General features: G+C 36.0%; 1 protein-coding gene across 3 annotated transcripts in view; it reads left to right on the forward strand.

The window, feature by feature from the left end:
• Positions 1-22,611, forward strand: part of PALM2AKAP2 (PALM2 and AKAP2 fusion) — a 177,064-nt gene that overhangs the window by 45,234 nt on the left and 109,219 nt on the right. For all 3 annotated transcript variants that reach the window (XM_072404493.1, XM_072404494.1, XM_072404495.1), the window contains exons 3-4: positions 2,216-2,346; positions 21,924-22,038. In XM_072404493.1, coding sequence (XP_072260594.1) covers positions 2,216-2,346; positions 21,924-22,038 — 246 coding nt within the window. The remainder of the gene's footprint in view (positions 1-2,215; positions 2,347-21,923; positions 22,039-22,611) is intronic.

The following is a 22,611-nucleotide window of genomic DNA, read 5'->3' on the forward strand; positions in this document are numbered from 1 at the left end:
TCAAGTGTGTTATAGATTATAGTTCCATACCCTCGTAAATGAGGGGAGATGGTTGGGATACCTTGCCTGGAGTAGTTTGTAAAAAATTGATATCATGGTGAGGAGGTTCTGGTAGAAGAAAAAAAAATCAAAAAGTTAAAATATGGTCCGTCTGTGAGATTGTGGTGAAAAATGTAATGATCTACAACAGGTATCCCTATTTAAAGCTACCCGCCTTACTGATAAGTTGCAGCTCTTCCCCACTATATAATTACAAAAGCTGAAGTTCTACTTTAAGAAATGCATATCTGTCTCTTCCATTCACTGTCACCATTCCTAATTCTGTGCAACATTTTTGGGTTATCTTTTTTTCCAATGGGTTGTTCTTCAAAAATGCTCTCATCCAGAAATGTATTACAAATTGTAGGGATGACAGAACAGCACTACGAATTAGAACTGGCACATTACAAACCATGTTTAATTGGTACTTCCTAGAAAAAAAAACACCAGCATACCTTAAGCAAGAGGTTTCTGCAAATCAGTTATTTGTAGCTATAGTAAAATCAATGACATGTTTTTTATTACATTTTGCTTATATAGCCATTTTATTACTGTACTTAATCTGTATATACAGCACCAGTACAGATAATGCAAACATTGCAGGCAGTGCAAGGAATGACATTCTGACTACATGGTATACATACCAAATCATGGAAGGCAGTAAATTACCAAGGTACAAAAATAAAACTATCAATACAAATAAGGAAATCCAAGGTGGTATGTTGGAATACAGGTATTTTGTCATTGCTTGTTGATCAAGTTGAACATAAAACTTTAAAGACTAATACTACTCTTTATCAAAAGATGTCAATTAATCCCATTGTAAATGTCACAGGTCATTCTAGTTGGTTGTCCAGCTGCCAAGAAATGGCTGCTCTGCTGTTTTGCTGTGATTTCTTGATTCCTGAGCAAACCACCCGGCATTAACACCCTAAATGTGAAAAGTTCTTATTAACTATTAATAGAAAGTGATCCAGTCAATATTTTATTAATGAACCTATTTGAGCCAAGTGCAGTATACAGTAGACCGTGCAGTGAATTCTTCCTCCTAAACCTCAACGGTTTAAAGCAAATTTACGTGTTGTTGTCATAGTAACATGTTCACGCCTATTTTAAGAAGAAATCACTATGATGAAAACATTAAGTAGAAAAGAATAGGCAAAGCTAGTAAATATAACAAAAGAAAATAGAACATGAATTTGAAAAAAATACAATCAAACCTGTTAAACAAAACAGAAACACATTGAAAAAAAAGTCAAAAACATTTCTTTATTGTGTTATAGATTTAAAAAAAATGTGCATTATGCATGCTGGCCAGATTAGAAGGAACACTAAATTATTTGCATTCACATTTAACACAGTGGTGTGCTCCTGTAATAAGTCCTTCACTGCTGATGCTCATCCTAGTTACTCTCCTTCTCTGCTTCCTTTGTCCATTGGAGTCTTTGGAAATGTATTGTATAGGAAAGATAGATATCACTGATGGGGTGGTGTGGTTGTAGCTGTCAAGAGAATGTCACTTTGTCATGTTTTGTCAAAGTGACAGATTCGCTCCAAGCGATCAATGCTTGAACTTCAGGAAAGAGCAGTGTTAGGAATGGCCAAGAATTTTCATCAATTTGGTATTTATTAAGATAATTGTTTAGTAAGTATTCATTTTAGAAGGATTTTTAGAACAATTGAGAAATTGCTATTATATTATGTTCCTACACAATTTAGAATGATTTAGACTCATTGGCCCTGATTTATTAAAGCTCTCCAAGGCTGGAGACAATACACTCTCACCATTGCAGCTCGGTGATCCAGCAAACCTGGAATAGATTTTCTTAAAGTCATTAGCTGTTTGTTGGCAAATGTTTTCAGTTCTGGACCAGATCCTCTTCAGGTTTTCTGGATCATTCAGCTTCACTGATGAAACTGAATCCTCTCCAGCCTTGGAGAGCTATAATAAATCACAGCCATCATATTTGTCTCCTGTCTGGATACCCACTTTAGCAGCCAAGGTAGTTGGGACAAAGGGAATAATTCTAATTCTGTACATTCTGCAGAAATGTAATGTTAGTTTAAAAATGGTTTCTGTCTATATATAATTTAAATAAAATGTGGGGAATTGTCAGTTATTACACATGGCTCAAGGGTTTGTAAGAAATATAACAATGACCTTTTTTACTTTCAGTCAAAATCGCTCAGAGAAAAATGGCTGATGCAAGGAGCACCAGCTGCCTCTGTGGAAGTGGAAGAGGCAAGAAAGAGACAATGTGAGGAGGATGAGCAGAAATTAAAGATACTTGAAGAAAATGTCCAAAGGTATGCTGTGTATAGCTTCCTTTATTGTAATAATGGTTTGTAGGTTTAGTTACAACAAACAAGTGCATGGACATACACATTCAAATAGAAAAGGAGCCCGAACCCACTCACATTTTTACCACCAGGGAAATCTGAAGCTAGCAGCTATGTTACAAGCACAGTGCTCAACCCAGAAATTTTTTGAAGCCGGGTGGGAAGAAATTGTAGGTGGGTGGCAGCCCCTGTATTGTGACCAAACTCTTTAGTAACCACCCAAAAACAGCCGGGTGGGTGCTGAAAAGTGCCGGGTGGTGCACCCTGCTAAAAGGGCCTGGGGAGAACCCTGATGCACTTACGGTAACTGTGGATTTAGCCCCCTCCCCCCACAGTCCTGGTCCTGGTGGCCACAATGAAATTTGGCCTTGCTTTTTATTGTTTCTATAATAGCAATGAAGTGCTGCCCCAGTCTACCATTTCTTAGCAGCCCATATAAAATGGCACAAGTACTGCTCTCTGATCAGCAGTGCTAACCTTAATCCTGCTGATTTCTGTGACTTTGCATGTAGCATGTTGGACTGCCAAAGGTTGACTGCTGCTCTTACACAGAGCCCAGTGGACTTTCTCTTCAGTTAGCAAAAATAAAATTTTAAAAATAATAAAAACTTGACTAATCATTTGTCATTTCTGCCTTTCTTACCAGGTAAACAAAAACAAAATCACTGTTGGGCTTTAAGAACTATCCAGCCCTTTAAATTCAATTTCTAAAGCAGAAAAAAATAACCCTGATTGCAAGTCCATAACTGTAATTAATTACAGTTATGTGATGACTGATCTTGGGTTCGCCATCTGACCGTCTGCTAGATTGTAAATGTAACAGCCTGTGTATATCATTTTATCTATGCCAATTAGTAGGCAAGAACATTCTAGTAACAGCCAGCTAGCTGTTAACATTCACACCCCTGGATAAGCAATACTAACACATTTTTTCTGATCATTTAATATGCTCGGTAATTAAAGAGCAAAATATTTTACATGTTGACTATCTTTATATGACATAAAGTTTTACATCAATACTTTATTACGTATGAGGATAAATTATAGTGCCAGGCTGTTATAATGGATATAGATCTAACTATTAGATTGCAGGACTGTCACTTAATATTTGGCTGACGTGTCTGACATTCAGATATCACAGTAACAATATTCTGAAACCTTGCAGCACATCACTATTTATAAGGTTTATAACAATCATTTACATTGATCTAGTCTGTTTCTTTAGAATATCAATAGTCATTAAAGGGAAAATAAAATGGTTTGGCATTCAGTTATTTTATATTGCTTTCAATATCAATATATATATATATATATATATATATATATATATATATATATATATATATATATATATATATATATATATATATATGTATATATATATATAGTTTTGGTCAGAAGACAAGTTTTTTTTTTGATAGATTTATATGGTATAATTTCATATGTGCGAAATATGTATAGAGACAACCTAAACTTCTTTTTAGAACTTCCTTCTGAGAAATTTGTGTACCATCATAACAGATACATTGATTGGACTATAAATAGAAATTCTGATGAAGTTATTTCAGTTTTAAGTTAACAGAGATTTAACCTCTGTATATGAAAGTGTTTTTTTAATGTAAGAGCTATTATATGTAAAATATTCTTCCCTAAAAAAGTGTGGTTCCAGCAGATTTAGTAATTGTATCAAAAAGGTTTAAGTGTCTTTTCAAATGTAAAAAATATATATTTCTGCTTATATTTTTTTTTCAAGGTGTGCCATTCTCAAAAAGTGATTTTCAACCAAGTTCTGTGAAACCTTAGGGTTTCTCCAGAGGTTGCTAGGGTTTCCTTGAGCAATGAGCAATTTGTTACTTAAGGTCAGTTTAAGTGACACCAATAGTCGTTTTGGCTATCTGTAAGGATGACATTCTTCACACTGGACAGCATTGTACATGCTACTGTGAGCTGTTGATATACAATGGATATAAAAAGTGTACACCCCTGTTAAAATGGTCTGCAGAAAGTTCAGCAAATCCAGGAGGTGACCATCAATAGCCTGTCATCAGCTGCCAGCTGGATTTGCTTAGCAGTACGCGATACCTGTCATTACTATGGCCTTGGGCTCCATACTTTATTTTCTTCAATGAGAGGTATAGTGTACAGCTAAGCAGATCGGGCCTGCAGACAATGTCAGGTACAGCATTCACTTCAGGCATAATGACTGGCGTTTGGGTTGAATTTGATACAGATCTAAAGCCTAATACCAAGCCTAATAAAGCATCGCCAAGCTGCAAACTGCTGTTACATCTTATTTAAATATAAGATTTTATATTTATCTAAGCTCTATTTATCTAAGCTGCTATATTACTGAATACGTTTTTTACTATTAGGAAATATGATACAATCCATTTTAAAAATTACTTTTGTACCACATTCCTGGACAACTAGTATATTATTAAAAAAACCTACCAATTTTGCTGGGAATTTGTTCATTTATAACTTGTGCTCTCTGTTCACAAGAAGGAGCTATAGAGATGTGGAAAATGGTGCAGGTGTGTAGAGGTCTGTGTTCTTTATAATGCATTAGAAATGAAGTAGACATGACTGACACCACACTTTTAGGAATGTCATGTCCAGGGATGATCAGGGCACACTGTGTTTTTGACATGAAGTTGCGGGCAACGGTAGTTTATCTGTAGGTGCAGCGTATTTAAACCGAAAGGAAATGTGCAAATATTTCAGAAATGTACTAAATGTTTTGCACTCCAAAGTGAAAGCAGGCCTTCCAAATTTCATCAATTATATAAACTTCCAATACTGGCTAAGTTTAGGTACCAATACCTGTGTTTGTTTTCAAATAAACTTGGCGATTACTTGAGGATATACATTGAGACTTGATTTATTACCATTTTAAAGTGAAAGCCCTCTCTCTATCATTTCTTATGCCAAGACATCATTGGCAGTACTGATAGTTTACAAACTTTATATTTCATTTATCTTCATTAAAACCTAACCTACCCAAATTCTGGACGGAATATCAATACCAGACTGCAACAACCACACAGATTTGATTAATATAATTTGTAACACAGACAAAGAACATAAAAGTATCCATATATAGCAATTTGCATTTGAGATTAAGACAATCTTGGATAAGTTTGTATTTTAATAGCCAAAAATTATCTATTAAGCTTGTTGTGCATAAGAAATAAGATCAGGTGGGCTAACATCAAGTAAAACTCTGATGTGTGATGTAAGATTTACTAATAGACAAATCAAATGTGAAATAAACCTTGCTTGTCATGTGTATATTAAAGCAAAACTAAATAAAAAAAAATCATACCCACCTTATCTTTCACAGAGCTCCCAATCCCTCCAGAGCTGTCCTTGTTTGGGTCCCACACAGACTTGTAACCCGTCCCCGTGTGGAGGAAGGGCTGGGAGCCACCATCTTCCTCTGTCCTCCGTAGATTGCTGTAAATGGGGAATGCAGGAAAAAGCCCTGGAGGCTCTACGTTTCCATTCTGTCTTTACCTCCGTGGCAGTGGTGGTAAAGACAGAAGGGGAGGAGCTTTTAAAAAAAGAAATTAATTTTTACTTTACATAAAACCGTTTACCATTTTATGTGAAGTACAATTTTTGGTGATAGGTCCGCTTTAACAGGTATTAAAGCAGAACCTAACCTAAAATGTAAAAAGACAGCTTCTTTACTGAAGAATGGACAGGTGATGTCTCTGTTGCAACAAAACAAACTTACCTGTCCTTTTGCAGTTTTTTAACTAAACTTTTCTCCCCTCACTATATAGATGACTTTTTCACCCAATCCTCCTCTAGGTTTGGGGTCCTCTGCCATCTTGATTGGCCAGGCCAGAATACCATAACTCCTGCACATGTGCACAGGAAGTTTTTTATTCCCAACGCCCATATATTATGCTGGGATTGTACACAATATAGAGAAGAGACTTGAACTCTAAAAAATGTGTGTTTAAACAAGTAGCTACATCTAAACCCTGTTTTTTATTCTATGTTTAAAAATTAAGTTTAAGAATTATTTATGTAATATATTTTAAATCTAAAATGTTATTATGTAATGTAATATGGTATTAATGTTAATTTCAGATAGAGCAGGGCATGGGTAAAACTGGTTAGTTTGCTTGCTGTTTTGGGAAATTTCTTTCCCAAACACAATGGGGTGAAAGGAAATCTTGTCCAAGTGAGAGAAATGTGAAGTTTTCACTTAAAGAGCTGCCCAAATAAAAAAAAACTAAGCCCTATTCTGATAACAATTTAAAATGTAAGATTTTGTCTTAATTTTCACAGTCTTCACAGTAGTCTGCAGGGCAAATAAGTGATGGTATGTCAGTAGAGACATAAACAGCCACAAAACCACTGACACCTGACACTGTAATTCATATATACAGCCAATGCTAAGATAAATGATGGCATGATCTTTCATTCTTGGATATTCAAGATAAAGTATACTGACTGTAGCTGTGCTATACTGATTTGCTGCAGGGAACAATTTCTTTTTGCCCTGAGTATTCTTGTTGTATCTTAGAATTTTTGTCTATTTGAGTGCTTTTCATTCATCTTTGACAAAACCTTTAATTGTTAACAATTTAGGAAACCATTATGCTCATTTTCCAGTAATGTTGAACTTTAAAGGTCAACATAATCAGCAGCCTGCAATTCTTAGATACAGTAATGAATGCCAAAAGGCATTCATTACTTTGTTTATTCAATAAAGTGTTTGTAAAGCAAAACAATTTGGTTAATTTTGGAGGGAGTGTGGGGGGGGGGGGGATTTGGAACCCCTGTCACCTTTATATTGAAGCCTGAGGTCCCATTTAGGTAGATTCATCCATTTGTTCTAATAGCCACTGTCAGCAGGACAGAAAATATGAGGGAACTAAAATTTTGGAATCTGGAGTGGCTGCAGAAGTATCTAAGAAATCTTCCAATGGGGACAGCGACAATGAGGGGAATTTCTTTTTTTTTTTTTTTTTTTGCTAGTTTTCTTTTTTGCTATTTAATTTACTATCCCATTGGAGATGATTTATTAAAGCTTTCCAAGACTGGAGAAATAGACTATCATCATAGAACCTGAGTGATCCAGCAAACCTGACATGGATTTGGTTAATGAGTGATAACATTTGTCAAATAATAAGAAATTACTTTTAGTAATCCATTCCAGGTGTGCTGGATCACTCATGTTCACCCATGATAGTCTATCTTCTTTATTCTTAGAGAGCTTTAATAAATCAGGCCCATTCTGTTGCGTTTCTGGGGCAGGAATTGAAAGGCAAACTCCCTAGTGAGATACAAACAGCCCTTCTATTTCCTATTATACATACAGTATGCTTTAACAAGGATGCAAATGAATGGTCTCCTAAAATGACCTAAACTGCATTGTTGAAATGTATCTGTTATATGTGACTGTGTGATATGTAACATAAAAGGCACATAGGCTATCTAATATCCACTCGCGGGGATTGTGGGAAGATAATATAGTAACAGTATTTAGATGCATTTCATGATTTTGTAATTGTTTCATTGTTCTGAAAAAAATTAACATGTATAAAAATGGAAGCTGGAAGGGATTTGGCAGAAATGACATCTTTCCCATCAGCAGTATGCAGTGTAATGTCTTCTGTGTCACTAAATTAAGGCTTCTGTGCAAAATACATGTGAAGGCTCCAGGGATGTAGAATGTATATATCCATTGATAGCTCATCAATTAAAAATTAAGAATTTTCTTTTATAAAATGTTATTTGTAAATAAACCTTGTGCCTCAGTCCCTGCCTGATCCATCAATGAGCAATGTCTGTAGGAATCCATCAGTAGCAGTTTGTGTCTTTGTATGGCTTTCCAGAAGTTCTTTCCAAGTGATTTCTCTCTCCAGGCAGATCTGTTTAATCAGATGCCTAGTTGTAAACACAGCACAATGTTCGTTTACTTGACCATGTGTGTTTCTCCTCTTAAAAATGCTGTTCTTCTTTTATTGCTTATATTATGAACTTCTGAAATAATAGCATAACTCCATTATATTTTTATTTTGTGTCCCCGCACCCTTATATGTGCACAAACTTTATTTATACTCCCCACGCTTTATCGATTCCCAAACTGCCATCTTGACATAATACTAGCTGCATTTTTGGGGTGATTTTATTTAAGCCAAATGTGTCTGACATATCCCTGTCATCATCTAGGCTGGGCTCACAGTATTCCAGGACTAAACAGCTCTCAGACATTATTATGTGAGTACTGCTTATTCTAGGAGAATGCTTTACCCCCTGCTATAGATGAATCTCCTCTGATGTTGTAGGACCAGCTAGAACACTTCCTTATATAGGAGGCTTCAGTTTTTTATTTTATTTTATATATTAAACTTGGATTTTTTATTTTTTTAATGCCTACACAAGGAGGGCTCAACAGTCCCCTATGTGATAACATAATGCAGGTGACAGGTTCTCTTTAATAAGACATCAGTGATCTGCTGTTCTGAATATGACACATGTGCACCCAGATATGTTTACAGTAGAGCGCTTCTGGGATCAAAGAGCACAGTTGTCTCTGCTCCTCAGCAGAACCCAGGAACTACGGAGGAAAGGTCTCCACCACCACTTTCATTGCTTACAATTCCTGTGAACTTTTACGATTAGAACTGTTAGAGTTGTCACAGAATCAGGAGGGGAAATCATCCAATTGGGGCAACTGTTCCAGTGGTATATGTGTTAACGGGATTATATTTTACTTTGAATGCATTTTTTTCTTACTTCATGGTGTGTATTTTGGACAAAATATGAGAGGTAATTTACCTGACCGTGAACAGACAGAAAAAAACTTACAGGCTAACCCATCTCATTTTCTATCAGATTAAACAAAAATTCCTTAGCATTCGCTAGGTGCCCAGCCACCTATCACAAAATAAAACACATAGATACATTTCCATCTGTCAGGACATAGATTGTTAATATTTTTTACCTATTTGACAAAATCTATTCTTCTTGCAATCCTAAAACTAGATAGGAGGAAGAAATATCATGACGTACCTAAGTGTTGTGCCATGTGTTTTCATTCAAAGGGGCCTGATTTACTAATGTGTGAAATAGAACAAAATGCAGTGAGGTAAACCTGTGTAACTGGCAAAAATATGATGTTATATGTATTTAGACTTTTATGTTCACTTGACTCCACTTTCTCTTACTTCACAAAATTTGATACCAGGTGTATAATGATGATCAGCTGGAAAATGTACAGGTAAAAGTGATCCTAAACCAAATCCAAAACTATCGGTTCTATTTATCAGACAATCCCTGGTGGGGATCAATTACTTCCAATGAAACACATGGACCTGACAGATTCCCATGAGGGAATGCTGGAGGGAATGTCAGATTCCGTTTTATAAATTGAGCCCAATGAGTTTTAAACAAAAGGATTTTCATGTTTTAGAGTAAAGATTTAAGGGTCATGACCTAAATCCCTCTGAAATGCTGTTTTGATTGTTGTGTGCTTTTTACTTAATTCTCCTTAAAATATACATGAATAGAAATGATTATGCTACCAAATCTAGGTCTATGATTTGTGTAATGGCTATGCTTCATGTGACATCAAACATAAATATACACACTTAAGTAAATCGCCTCAAAAATCTTATTGGCTGAGCTTTCTGAAGTCAAGGTCCTTGCATTTCTTGTGGTAAACATCTAGTACAGATTACACATGACATAGTCACAGCTGTTTAATACTGAGCCTTAAGCTTGAATTGTTTTTTCACTGTTTTGTGTCTTGAAAACAAAGTTTCCTTTGGTAAATATGCCCTAGTGTTTCTGGAATGCACAGCTGAGCATAAGACATTGATCAGCTTTGATGTCATTGATATACACAACCACCTGCATGGTGCTTTTTTTTCTATTGAGCATATTTGTTTTGTATGCATTTCTCTTTGTGTATTTATTGTGTGATGTCTACCTTCAAATATCCAATTGAATAAAAGAGGTGATGCAGTTCTTTACAATAAGAACACTTATTTTTTTAAATGATCTGATGTGGTAGCCTTTAGCACTGGGATTTACTAACTTGTTTATGTACAGTGAAATGTATATTTGATATTTTGAATGCATTTGTAAATACACCATTTGTTTGTCCAAACATCATTATAGCACAATCAATAATATTTGGCAGTGGGAGTGGCTGGGAACGTTTTTGTACATGTGCAGTGCTTCTGGCTACATGGTTGCTTTTCCTCCAGTGGAAGAAGAACCGCACCTCAATGTCTACATTACTCAACTGCAAGACAAAACATTTATCAAATTCAATGTTTGACATCACAGTAGTTAAAAAGCAGTGACTGGGAGCTGCTAACATCTCATTTCAATTGCAAATCTGGAAGAGGCTATACTTTATACAATGTACAGAATTTTATTTTATGGTGGTGATCCAGGCACCCCTGTCAGACAGAACACGCAAGACCTCTATGCACACTACCCTATATTGAAGCTAATAACATTTGGAGAAATATAGATATACTTTTTAGCTTACATTATGAACTATACATTATGAACTTTTTTGGCCATTAGGCGATTTCAGGGATAGGCAGGAGCACACTAGGCTCTCTCTCTCAAGTCTTGCCCTAAAGGCTTTGCCCCCCACCAGGAACGCCCCCTGAAGGGAAATCCCTCCCCAACGGGTGGATCCTGATCTACTGGTGGATCGTAAGAGTAGATCGTGGAGCCCTGCCTTTCAAATTAAACTCTACCGCGCACAGGAGTAAGTCCAAGTTTTTATTGTTGGTAGATCATTTTGACTTGGTCATTTTAAAAGTAGCTCACAAGCCAAAAAAGTGTGGGCACCCCTGGTGTAAAGCAATATTGTCAGAGTGCTCATTCCTCCTTCCCAGACTGAATGTTGCTGTACTGGGAATTAAAGAAGAATATGGATTCCAAGACATATTGTGATAAAAAAAAATATACAAAAATGTTTGAAATTATGCAAAAATAAAAACATTAGATTAGTTTGTATTGTTTATAAATCTTGAATTCAGCTTTAAAGATTCTTTATATTATTAAAAAAAAATTTCCATGGAGCAGGAATGCTTGAGCTGGATCCTTCTCTCATGCCGTATATTTATGCAGATGAGAGAACTGTAAACTGTCCAGAGAAAATTAGAACAAAATGGTCCCAGAGCTGCTAGCAAAGGTCAGAGATGTCATTTAATTAAAGGCACTAACTTTTTTTATATTTGTTCTGCCAGGAAAATAATGACACAAAAACAACCAATAAAATGATATGGATGTAATATTATTCAAAGTCAGGTCATGTACTGTCTTGCTTCTCACCTTGAGAATACCAATAGTGTTCAAGCACATCTTACATACATATTACCCATACACTGCAGACAGAAAGTGCTACACAAACCACTCTTAACTCAATATCTAAGGTCAAAATGTAACCCCCCAAAATAATAAATAAAAAGGTATTCTTTAACAAAAACGTAGGATATTTTTGCAAAAAGCACTGGATGGAAATGGGAATCTATTTTATTCTATAGCCCGCCCCTATGTTTCCTCTATGTTACTCTGCAGTCATGCTGTACATTATGGCATGCTGATAAACCTTTATCTTTCCCATTTACTGAAATTAGAACAACAATTAGTGTTAATGCTGGACTCTGGGCAAACCTAAATTGTATAGTACCCTGTCCTATGATGAGATTGTCTCCTAAGCAGGTTTTATCAGTTCTTCTATGCCCCTGCTGACAGCTCAGTACAAATCACAATTGTGTCTGTGCTCTTGCAAGTATAGCCCTGTAGTGCCATGACTCACTGAATTGTTTTGACAGCAGAATTGTAAATTTCAGAGAGGAAAGGTTTCTCAGCTCAGAGCACTGCCTCTCACACACTGTTTCTGAACGTAGACACGGGGGCTGGGAGGTTAACACTATGACCATTGCAGCGCTAGGTCCCAAGTTAAAATCTCGGCCAGGACACTATATGCATTGAGTTTGTTTTCTCATGTTTGCATAAATGCAGATCGATTAATCCCCCCCCTCCAATGAACCTATGACTGTGTTAATGACATATGACTACAGTAAGGACATTAGATTGGGAGTCCCTTGAGCGTCAGAAATTGGCATGATTGTTGACATTGTTAAGCACTGCGTATTTAGCATGGACTTACTCCTAATTACATTACTTAACCAAAGAAATACAAACCATCACATCAAAAAAAAAACCTAATACCACACATAAAAATTTCTGAAACAGATAAAATAAAACCTAACTATCTAAATAAACTAATCACACGACAACTATTCTTGTATTCTCATTTGTCTTGCTGTGCATTGATTTGTCTAAAATGTATTCATTTATGCACATGACTTGGCTGGAATTTCAGCCTAAGAAGTGCAATATCATTTGCATCATTTAAAAATATTAATCCCAATATACCCTTTTATAAAAATAATTAGTACCATCCAAAAATGTAACACTATTTACTTATAGTGAGAATAGATTATGTATAGCACATATCATTTTTATTGTGCTTGTAAACTAAAATTCCACACTTCACCACAAGGTGTCCTGCAATGCTAAAATTACAGTTCATTCCATCCTTTCCTATTAATATGAAGTTATTGTATCTTGTTATTGCTTGCTTTTTTGTTTTATACATTTTGGGTGGAGTTAGTGGAAAGAAGAAAAAATTATTTTCTTAATGGTAATATTGTTTGCAAACAAAGTCTGTGCTGCCATCACAAAGCCAGTAACTTATTTGGGAAGTGGATTACCTGTGCAAGCTGTGTGATTCTATACAGCCAGTTAAATACGTCTCCCAGTCAGCACAGCCAGGTTTTTGAACCCTAATGCAACAGCACAGCACATACTTTTTAAAAACACTCCTTTCCACTAACTGGACATTGAGACAGTGGCACACTGATGAAGCCATTCCTCTTCTCATTCTGCTCTTTCCTTCTGTGTGTATGCATGTTGCAGATCTGGACTCACTTCTACAGAAGGGTATTATCAGTATAAGTTTAGGTTGTATTGCAAAATCTATGCAAATATTGTTGAACATATTTTACATTATGTGATGTGATGAAGATGGTTGATTAACTTTAAACAACATTTTTTAATGGTATTTATGTGTCTGCAGTTAAGCAGTAAGCTGAAATCTAGCTGTACTTCTCTACTAGTTTGTGTTTTTTCCCTTTTATAGTAAGGTTTAAATGTTCATTCCCTCGTTATCCTGACAGCTAGTACTTTTTAATTTACTCCTTAAATGAGGATGGGGCCTTGACATATTTACTTACAATGCAGGAACAATGATAAAGCATCAGCTGTAGGAGTAGCCCAAAGGGCCAGCTGCATGGATCTAGTCATATGGTTGAGAAAGCCTAAATGAGTGTTCCAGGGAATAGGGAGGGAATCACAAAATAGATTCATGGCTAATGGAGTTCATCTTTAAGCAAGTGCATTTTGGATGCAAGCTAAATCGTTATTATTCATTGAAAGTAAAATATATTGTTTGGGCTGTTCTATGTGTGTGTGTGTGTGTGTGTGTGTATGTATTACAACCCAGGAAAGCTTGCTTCTGATGTCTATATGAGTTGCAGACTAAAAATGGGTAAAAATGTTTTTTTCTTTTGGCAAAAGACAAGTGAAACAGGAAGTATGACAGTGACATTAATTTCTCTTGTTGAGAAACAACTAAAACATCAGAAGCCAGTTCCCACATAAATTTCAATGGTATTTCAATTTTCCATGAAGCAAACAAGGGTTTGTCACCATGTCCTTTTATAGTGTGCATACAGACATGTCTGTGCAGTCTCTCCAACTAACCCCACCACCTGCTGTAGGATCATTCCTGCTCCCTTTAGAGATGTTGGAAACATGCAGAGGGATTTGTCTCCACAAATACATACAGTATTTAAACCACATGAAGACATATTCATTTGGCTGCTTAATAAACAGTTTGGAATGTTCAGTTCTTCATTTTCTTTTTTATTACCCAGACTTTGAATCTTGACTGTACTCTTGTGGTCGCAGCAGCTGTAACCAGATTTTATTTCAATGTGTTTGTAGCTGGTAATATAGTATAAAACAAGACCACCAACACAGGCTCATGTGTACATTAAACATAGAAGCAAATTTTGGGTTAATTTTGAAATGCTATGAGAATTCATTTCTGTGTACTAAATTAATTGCTGCAGCCTCAAAACATACTGAAAGCATTATCTATCGTTTATGTAAAAATCTTGTATTATGTAATCTTGTTTATGTAAAAAACAGTATTTTACTTAAAGAGAAATTGCCACTTCCCCATTAATGAAACACTTTCATTTATCACTCACCACCCTCTGATAAACAGAGTTAGGAAATACCCATGACATCTCCAATAAACATATCCAAATGAGGTAAGCCACAGAGCCAACATGAAGGTCAATCTCATCCTAGGGTGTCTCTGCTAATTGTGGAAGCTAAGCACACCCTAGCCAAACAGTTTATCCACAATATTATTATCTCACAGTATTTATATAGTGCCATCATATTACGCAGCGCTGTACAAAGTCCTTAGTCATGTCACTAGCTGTCCCTGCCAAAGTCATTTCGTAGTCAATCTAATGTCCCTACCATAGTCATATGTGTTTGGTACAGTCTAAGGTCAATTGTGGGGGGAAGCCACTTAACCTAACTGCATGTTTTTGGGATGTGGGAGGAAACTGGTGTACACGGGGAGAACCTCCAAACTCCATGGCTCCTGGCCAAGATTCGAACCTGGGACCTAGCGTTGCAAAGGCCAGGACACTAACCTCTGAGCCACTGTGCTGCCCCAATATGACACATTTCTGAATATGTTTGACCCATATCCTGAAACTAGAGTGCAAGTAAGGAAAGACCAAGGAATTGGCTGATGAGTGGGAGAGGGCTTGATGATGTGGTCCATCAGACAGGATACGTTCTGCAGCTTCTAATGTTCACAGCCTGTAGAAGACTGCATGGGAATTATACTACTTGCTTTAATGATAGCAGAGGACTAATAATGCAGAAGAAGAAAGGTAAGGCTGCAGTTGAGCTCTAATACATGGCTTTACATGCGGTAACATGCACTTGCTAACGTACTGTAATTATAAAAGGTTTATTAATTATATAATAATAGGAGAATCTATATTCCAAACCTATTTTGAGTTCTTTCTAAACTTATGATGATTTGTTTTTAGAGTGTGGATAGTTACACCACCTAGCAGTTTCTTGGCAGAAATCTGTATGGATGAAAAAGCCACAGATGGAGTGCCCGTCATTTGACAATGTAGCCACACACTAGTGAATTTTACATTTAACAATAACAGGAAACAAGTAAGGGTGGATACTATAAATCCAACACATCCCACAGTGAAAAGATTTCCTGATCAGCCTCAATTTCCCAGACACACTTAACCTTGAAACCATCCCACAGTAGTGATGCATCCCTCGTGGTTTATGCTGACATTCACTGGCCTAAACTTTCTGTATTTTCTCTGATTCCTTGGTAATGATGACAGAGTGGATAACATCAAGCTGTGCATAATCGTTAGAAGAAAATAATCCATTACTTTGTGACTCTCAGCAAGCAGTAACATTTTGCTGTAGTGATTCTGACATTAAGAAGCTGTTCAAAGTAAAGATTTTTAAATGTTGTTTAAAATAACAAAAATTAACTTGAGCATTGAAGTTGTTTAGTGCTTTTTTTTCAGCTGAATTATGTTCAGACCTAGAGTGTATCATGCTTTCTCTAGGACATTCCCGTTTTGCTAAAGGGAAATTTTATTTTAAATTGCTGTGTCACTCACTACCCCACTGAGCACACAGTATACAGATATCCAATTTGACATTGCAGATCTGAATCAGCTCTTATTTGAAGACATTACCAGACTGTCAAGAATTAGTGATTTTAATCTAAAGATCTTTAGCTTCCTTCATTAAAGTAGAGTTTAACCCAAACTTAAGAGTTTAACCTAAACTTTACACTTTCTCCCTCTATAAGTATTATCTATGTAAACAATGACAATAATCTCCAAACACCTTCAAGTCTTACAGTTATGTATCTATTTATTTGGAAACGTAGAGAAGTTCAAGAGACATTCCAAACTGCTCACATGTATAAATAGGAGCAGTTGGGAGTGTGGTAGAGTCTGCGGTAGATGCATTGGGATCTCTCCTCACTAACAGTTTTACAAGCATCAACAGTAATATTTTGATCAAATATCAATGACTTGTATATATTTTGTAGAAGATAAGTAGTTATTGTATGTCATTAATTCTCAGACTGGATAATCTTATTCATGCAATTTATCCTACACTAAACTTGTGTTCAGAGCGTCAGCATATTCTTTACTACTAAATTTGCTGATTAAATTTGAAGAATGGCCAAATGAGCAATGGATGCATAATTGTTTCCATTTAGTATTTTGAGTTTCCACTTCAATATCCACCCTTTAAATATGTGGATACTCCCAAGTAGATTACAAATATGACATCTTTAATGACATCACTAATTGCTTCCTGTGGGAAACAACCTTCACCCACTTATCACCACAAGACAGACTAATATGGCAAACCCTAAAGTGTTTAGAAAGGAAACAACTGCTACCTAGGATTGAAGGGAAAATCCTTTAGGTAAAATTAAACAAACTGCTATTGGAGTGGAAAAGTCCAGACTGACCAGTAGTCCTGCTTTTTAGAACAATGAATAAAGTCATTCATCTGCACTTAAGACTTGTCAAAATTCTGCCTTATACCATAATACAATAAATGTTTGAAATGTACATGAATGGTTAAAAATGAAAGGTTTCTCATTTTCAGAATTACCAATGCACCCTCTTGAAAAATAAATTTCAGGTTTTACATGGCACCCAAAAACATGTTGCCCTTTGTAGTCACAGCAGCATTCAAGTATTGAACAACAAACTACCAAAGGGAATGTATACTGTACATTTATTGGCACAACAAGGCAATGCGAATTAACAGGAATGAGATTTTAAGACCTATTTACTATGATGGATTTGTGCTAATCAAAACTAGCACCAATATAAAAAATTGACCATGACTGCTTACTATTGTGCCGGTTGTCCTTTGGGGAAAAATGTAAGTTTTACTTAAATGTAGTGGATAGGTTACCTTTTAAATTCAGCTGATTTCAAGGAGTAGAAGTGCCTGCTTTTTTTTGTAGGATACCAGTCACCTTGCCAGGTTTCTGTCCAGTGGGTGATAAGATTCCTTAATGCCCACTCATAGTTCTTGTTCAGGTAACACTGATATCTCAAGTATTTGTACACGTCACCCTCATTTGTAGGGAACTTGGCAGTGTTCAGAACTACTTGCCAAATGCCTGCCAATTTTATACAAATCATCCAGTAGCAATAAGTCCTTTTTAGCAGCCCCAAATGCAAGAAAGCAGGTTTAACCTTAATAATACTACAAATATATATGCTAGACATAATTGCTTAAAGTGGATCTGCTACTGGGAGATGACATGCATTGCCATTACTGAACTCATTGTGTTATAATCAGCTGAGCACCTGAGCTGTATATTCATTCTGGGCCAGGGATTCAGGAGGTATTAGAGGAAAAGATCAAAACACCAATCTGGCAAGCTGTTTATTATAGAAATAGGTCAGCAATGTCAGCTTACAAAGAGTGAGCATGTTGGTTATTATAAACAGATGTTTGAATTTGTAAATGACAGTGTGCTATTGTAAGAATCCAATGTGGGAGCCATTTCAGGCTGACCCTGAGTGCCGGACATTCAAAAACCCTTGCTATTGTTCTTGCAATTCAGTACTAGCCTTTACGTGTTTTAAGTAACCTAAGAACCAGCATGTCATTTCTACTAAACTTCAAGTGCACTATTGCTCTTTGCCTTGGTACTTGGACCCAGTTTTGAGAATGATATTTTTGTATCTATTACAAAAGTGCCAACATGCTACTGCATTTGAACCCCAAAAAAGACGGTTGAAAGTTTGCAAAACTAGTCACAGCTTTTCAACATACAGTAAAAACAAAGTCTGCAAGGAAGACATATGGTCTCCTTATGTTTACATCCCCTCTTTTCTATAATCCAAAACATACTTGTTGGTTACCTGTTTTTTTTCCAAGCTGGCTCTAAAGTGTCTTTTTGTGAATTTTTGTGGTAAATACATTAAAATTACAATATTTTATACATTTAAAATAACTAGCATTGTGAAAACCTTATGCTGCATGACATTTTCATGTGCAAGGCATGCTTTAAGCAGTAGGCAAAGCTAGAAAACAGTACAGAGATTTGGGAAGAATGGATTCTGCAATAATGTGCTAGGTGGACTCACACAGGTGTTGAGAGCAGGTACCTATATTAGTTTAAATCTCCCTGGCCTTTTTTGGTGTGTATGATCAGCCTGCTCCTAAGACCCATGGTTTTGACTTGTATCTGCCGCAACTCCTGCTCTGGCTTCCAACATGGCTCCCAACCTTGTTTTAGTTTTTGACCTTTTACTGCACTTTTCCCAGGCTCCCAATCTCTACTTTGATCTCTCCTGTTACTGCTACTATGCTTTGCTGCTGATCCTGATTGTATGTAGACGGAAGACCACAACCTGGTACCTTTTAGCAATCCAACATTTTCACCATGTGCTTTGACTCTGTGGGGCTGATTTAATAAGATTCCCAAGACTGGAGAGGATACATTTTCCACAGTAAAGCTGGGTGATCCAGCAAACCTGGAATGGATTTCTTAAAAGTAATTTTCTATTTGTTAGCAAATGTTTCAACTCTGGACCATATTAATTCCAGGATTGCCTGAATCACCCAGCTTTACTGATGAAAGTGTATTCTCTGCAGCCTTGAAGAGCTTTAATAAATCAGGCCCTGTGCCTCAGCTTTCACTATTCTCTCAGCAGATCAGCATTTATAGTTTGAAGGTGGGCCTAGTGGCAAAAACTGACTAAATTTAAATACTATGGGTAACCGCTTATTTTTTATTTGTTCTTAAAAATAATAAAATATTTTTTTTTTATATCTCAGTACCTAAAAAAATAATTAACCGTCAATGACATAATACAGTTGACAACTATAGTATATGAGTGCTTTCTGATATTTTATATCTGCTGCAGATCCAAGAAAGGTGGAGTAATCCAATAATGAAAAAGTAACAAGTTTCCTCTGCCCATCTGCCCCCCTATCTTGCTTTTAGTTAATGAGACCACATCTTATTATGATGGCCAAACTAGAGAGGTAGCAGAGGTGGGAAGGTGGGTTGCACCAAAACCAGTGACCTTGGAATTTGGCTGCTGTTTGGCAAATCTTAGGTCTGATAGTGTTCTGTAAAGATATTTGAAAGGACAAGCAGTCTTTAAGAGATGGCTAATACAGTATGTGGGTCTCTTTTGCACTTCTGTGTGCATGTGCTGTTGACACCTGTGAAAAAAAGGTACAAAGGGTACTTTATTTCTTTAATTCATGGCCATTGTATTAAACCTCAAATGACCTTTGTGTACCGCTCATGTGACACTCATAGTAGATATAATCATGCCAAATAATGTTCTCATTTAAAAGCATTTCACCAATATTTGGTCTTTGGCATTAAAACAACTTACAAAACTGCAGTCAGGAAATTTTTAATGTTTCCTAAAACCTTGTCAAAATATAATTTTCAGTCTGAGGAAGAAAACAAAATATCTTTGTTTGTTATTGCACATATCAGGAAGGAAGTTATTTCCAAGCTATGCTCAACAGTCTTTGCTTTCTGCAAAAACACTACTTTGTTTAAAAACCTGTTATAATAATCTAGAAAAATTACATCATATTTATCAACACCTGGGACAATTGTTAATGCTTTCTTTGATCTCCAGAGTCTTGGGTGCCCTTTTGTACTGTCCAAATATTAAATCATCTTCTAAACCTCATGAGACATAACAATACCCAACAAACAGAATAGAAACACAATTAGTTGCTGTGGGTTATTGCAATTCCCACATCTCCCATTGAACTAACCATTTAAAATACCATAGTGGTAAAAACATGCATATTCAACAATACCTCTAGTTCAAGTCATATTCCATGTACAAGAAGGATGTTCTTTATATATTTACGGTCATGACTAAAAATATTGGCACACTTATTTTAGAAAATGCACCACTTCTCCCAGAAAATTGTTGCAATTTCAAATGCTTTGGTATTGTCATGTTTATTTCTTTTGTTGGCACTGGAAGAACACAAAAAAGCAAAATAAATGGCCTGGACAAATTTACTGGCACCCTCAACTTGGTAGCATACCCTTTCAAAAAAATAACTGATGTTAATCGCTTTCTGTAACAATCAATGAGACCACTCTTCCTTTGCCAGCTGCTCCAGGTCTCTTAGATTGAAGGGTTCTTTGTCCCAACTACTGTTTTTAGATCTTTCCACAGGTGCTCTATAGGATTTAGTTCTGGACTTGTTGCTGTCCATTGCATGACAATACCAGTGCATTTGTAATTGCAACAATTTTCTGGGAGAAGTGGTGCATTTTCTGACATATTTGGAAAGGCGCCAATGTTTTTGTCCATAATTTTATGTGAACACACACACCTCCAGACCTCCATTCCTCCAGACTTACACCTTCCTATAAAGGCAATTTGATATTTGTATAGCACTGCCCCACTACCTGCATCAGAGCTGCGGAATTTGGAGCAGAATACTGAAGTCGGATGTGGTGATGGTTTTAGGAATCTGTCCACAACACCCTGCTGATCCTGCCTATATGTCATTTTGGCTACATTATTAAAGCTCTCCAAGGATGGAGAAGATACACTTTCATCAGTGAGCCTGGGTGATCCAGCAAACCTAGAATGGATTTCTTAAAAGTAATTTGCTATTTGTTAGCAAATGATTTCAATCCTGGACCAGACCCATTTCAGGTTTGCTGGATCACCCAGCTTCACTGATGAAAGTGTATCCTCTCCATCCTTGGGGAGCTTTAATAAATTAGACCCAGTTTCTCTATATTTTACAGAAAAGCACAAATACCTAGTGAAGATACCACTGGGTCTTAAATAAAGTATTTATTGTCAATAGAACTGAACTGTCATAAGCAAGTTGATAAAGATAGAAAGGTAGAACATGGAAAAGTAAAATGTTAACAGATTAAAGTTTAGCTTTAGTTGTATTCAGTTCAGTAGATTAAAAGAGCACTCTGTTTCTTTTAGTGGAATATTGCAAAATGCTGATAGAGGATTTAACTTTAATCCATTCTATCCTGAACCTGCTTGGGATTTAGACTGTTAGAGTCAATTTATAACGAATAGTTACTACATTATGCTCTGAATGTGTACATGATTGCATTGATTCCCTTCACTTAAGCTTAGTTGATTTATTGTCTGAAATCATGAATGAGAAATTGCCAATGTGGCTTTATGTGATAGGTAATGTAACCATTGTTCATACCATTATCCTATATTATATAATCTGGTAAGCATCTGTTTTAATATAAAAATAATATATACTTGTCTGTGCATTGAGCTTGTGAATAATCTAATCTTTTTAACATATATTTTATTCTGCTTTTTTTATAGATTGGAGAAGGATATCGAACAACTAGAAAATGAAGAGTCTCTTATATCTGCCAAAGAACAAATCCTAAGAGAAAAGTTAAAAGAAACTGAAGTGTCATTTGTAGATATACAAAAGGTAAAATAACCTGTTGTCTTTTTTATCTACAGCAATCATTTATGTGTGTGCTGAACATGCTCTCTGGAATTTAACAAGTTCTATTCCATTGATTTGAAAAGGTCAAAATTTAAAGAATAGTTTAGGACAAAATCTTTTCTATTTTGGTATGAATATAGTAAAGATCGTTAAAAATCCTATTGAAGTTTTTTTGTAGAATTCCCTTTACAGTTTATCTGGAAATTTTAACAAGAAGTAAGGGGAAAGTTCCAAAACAGGTGTCTCCATTGACATATTTGGCCTCACCTCCTGTTCTGGTCACAGCTGCAATATTAAGATTTTCTGAGTTTCTGTTATGGCGGTGGTCACCAAGAAATTTAAAGAAGGAAAATCTGCCCAGCCAAATGCATATAGGAATAAAAGTTTGACAGAGGTTATTTCTCATTTCTTCTTTACCCTGCAATTTATGAAGATTTGTGCATTTATGCCCACATTGGTGGCAAAGGGCAAAGTGCATTATATTTCAGAAAATAAAACAGTTCAGTGCATGTCATAGTTTTCATTCAAATTTAACTTTTTTATTTGAATGTGAAA

The sequence above is a fragment of the Pyxicephalus adspersus genome, chromosome 3 (genome assembly GCF_032062135.1).
Source record: "Pyxicephalus adspersus chromosome 3, UCB_Pads_2.0, whole genome shotgun sequence".
Classification (NCBI taxonomy): domain Eukaryota; kingdom Metazoa; phylum Chordata; class Amphibia; order Anura; family Pyxicephalidae; genus Pyxicephalus; species Pyxicephalus adspersus.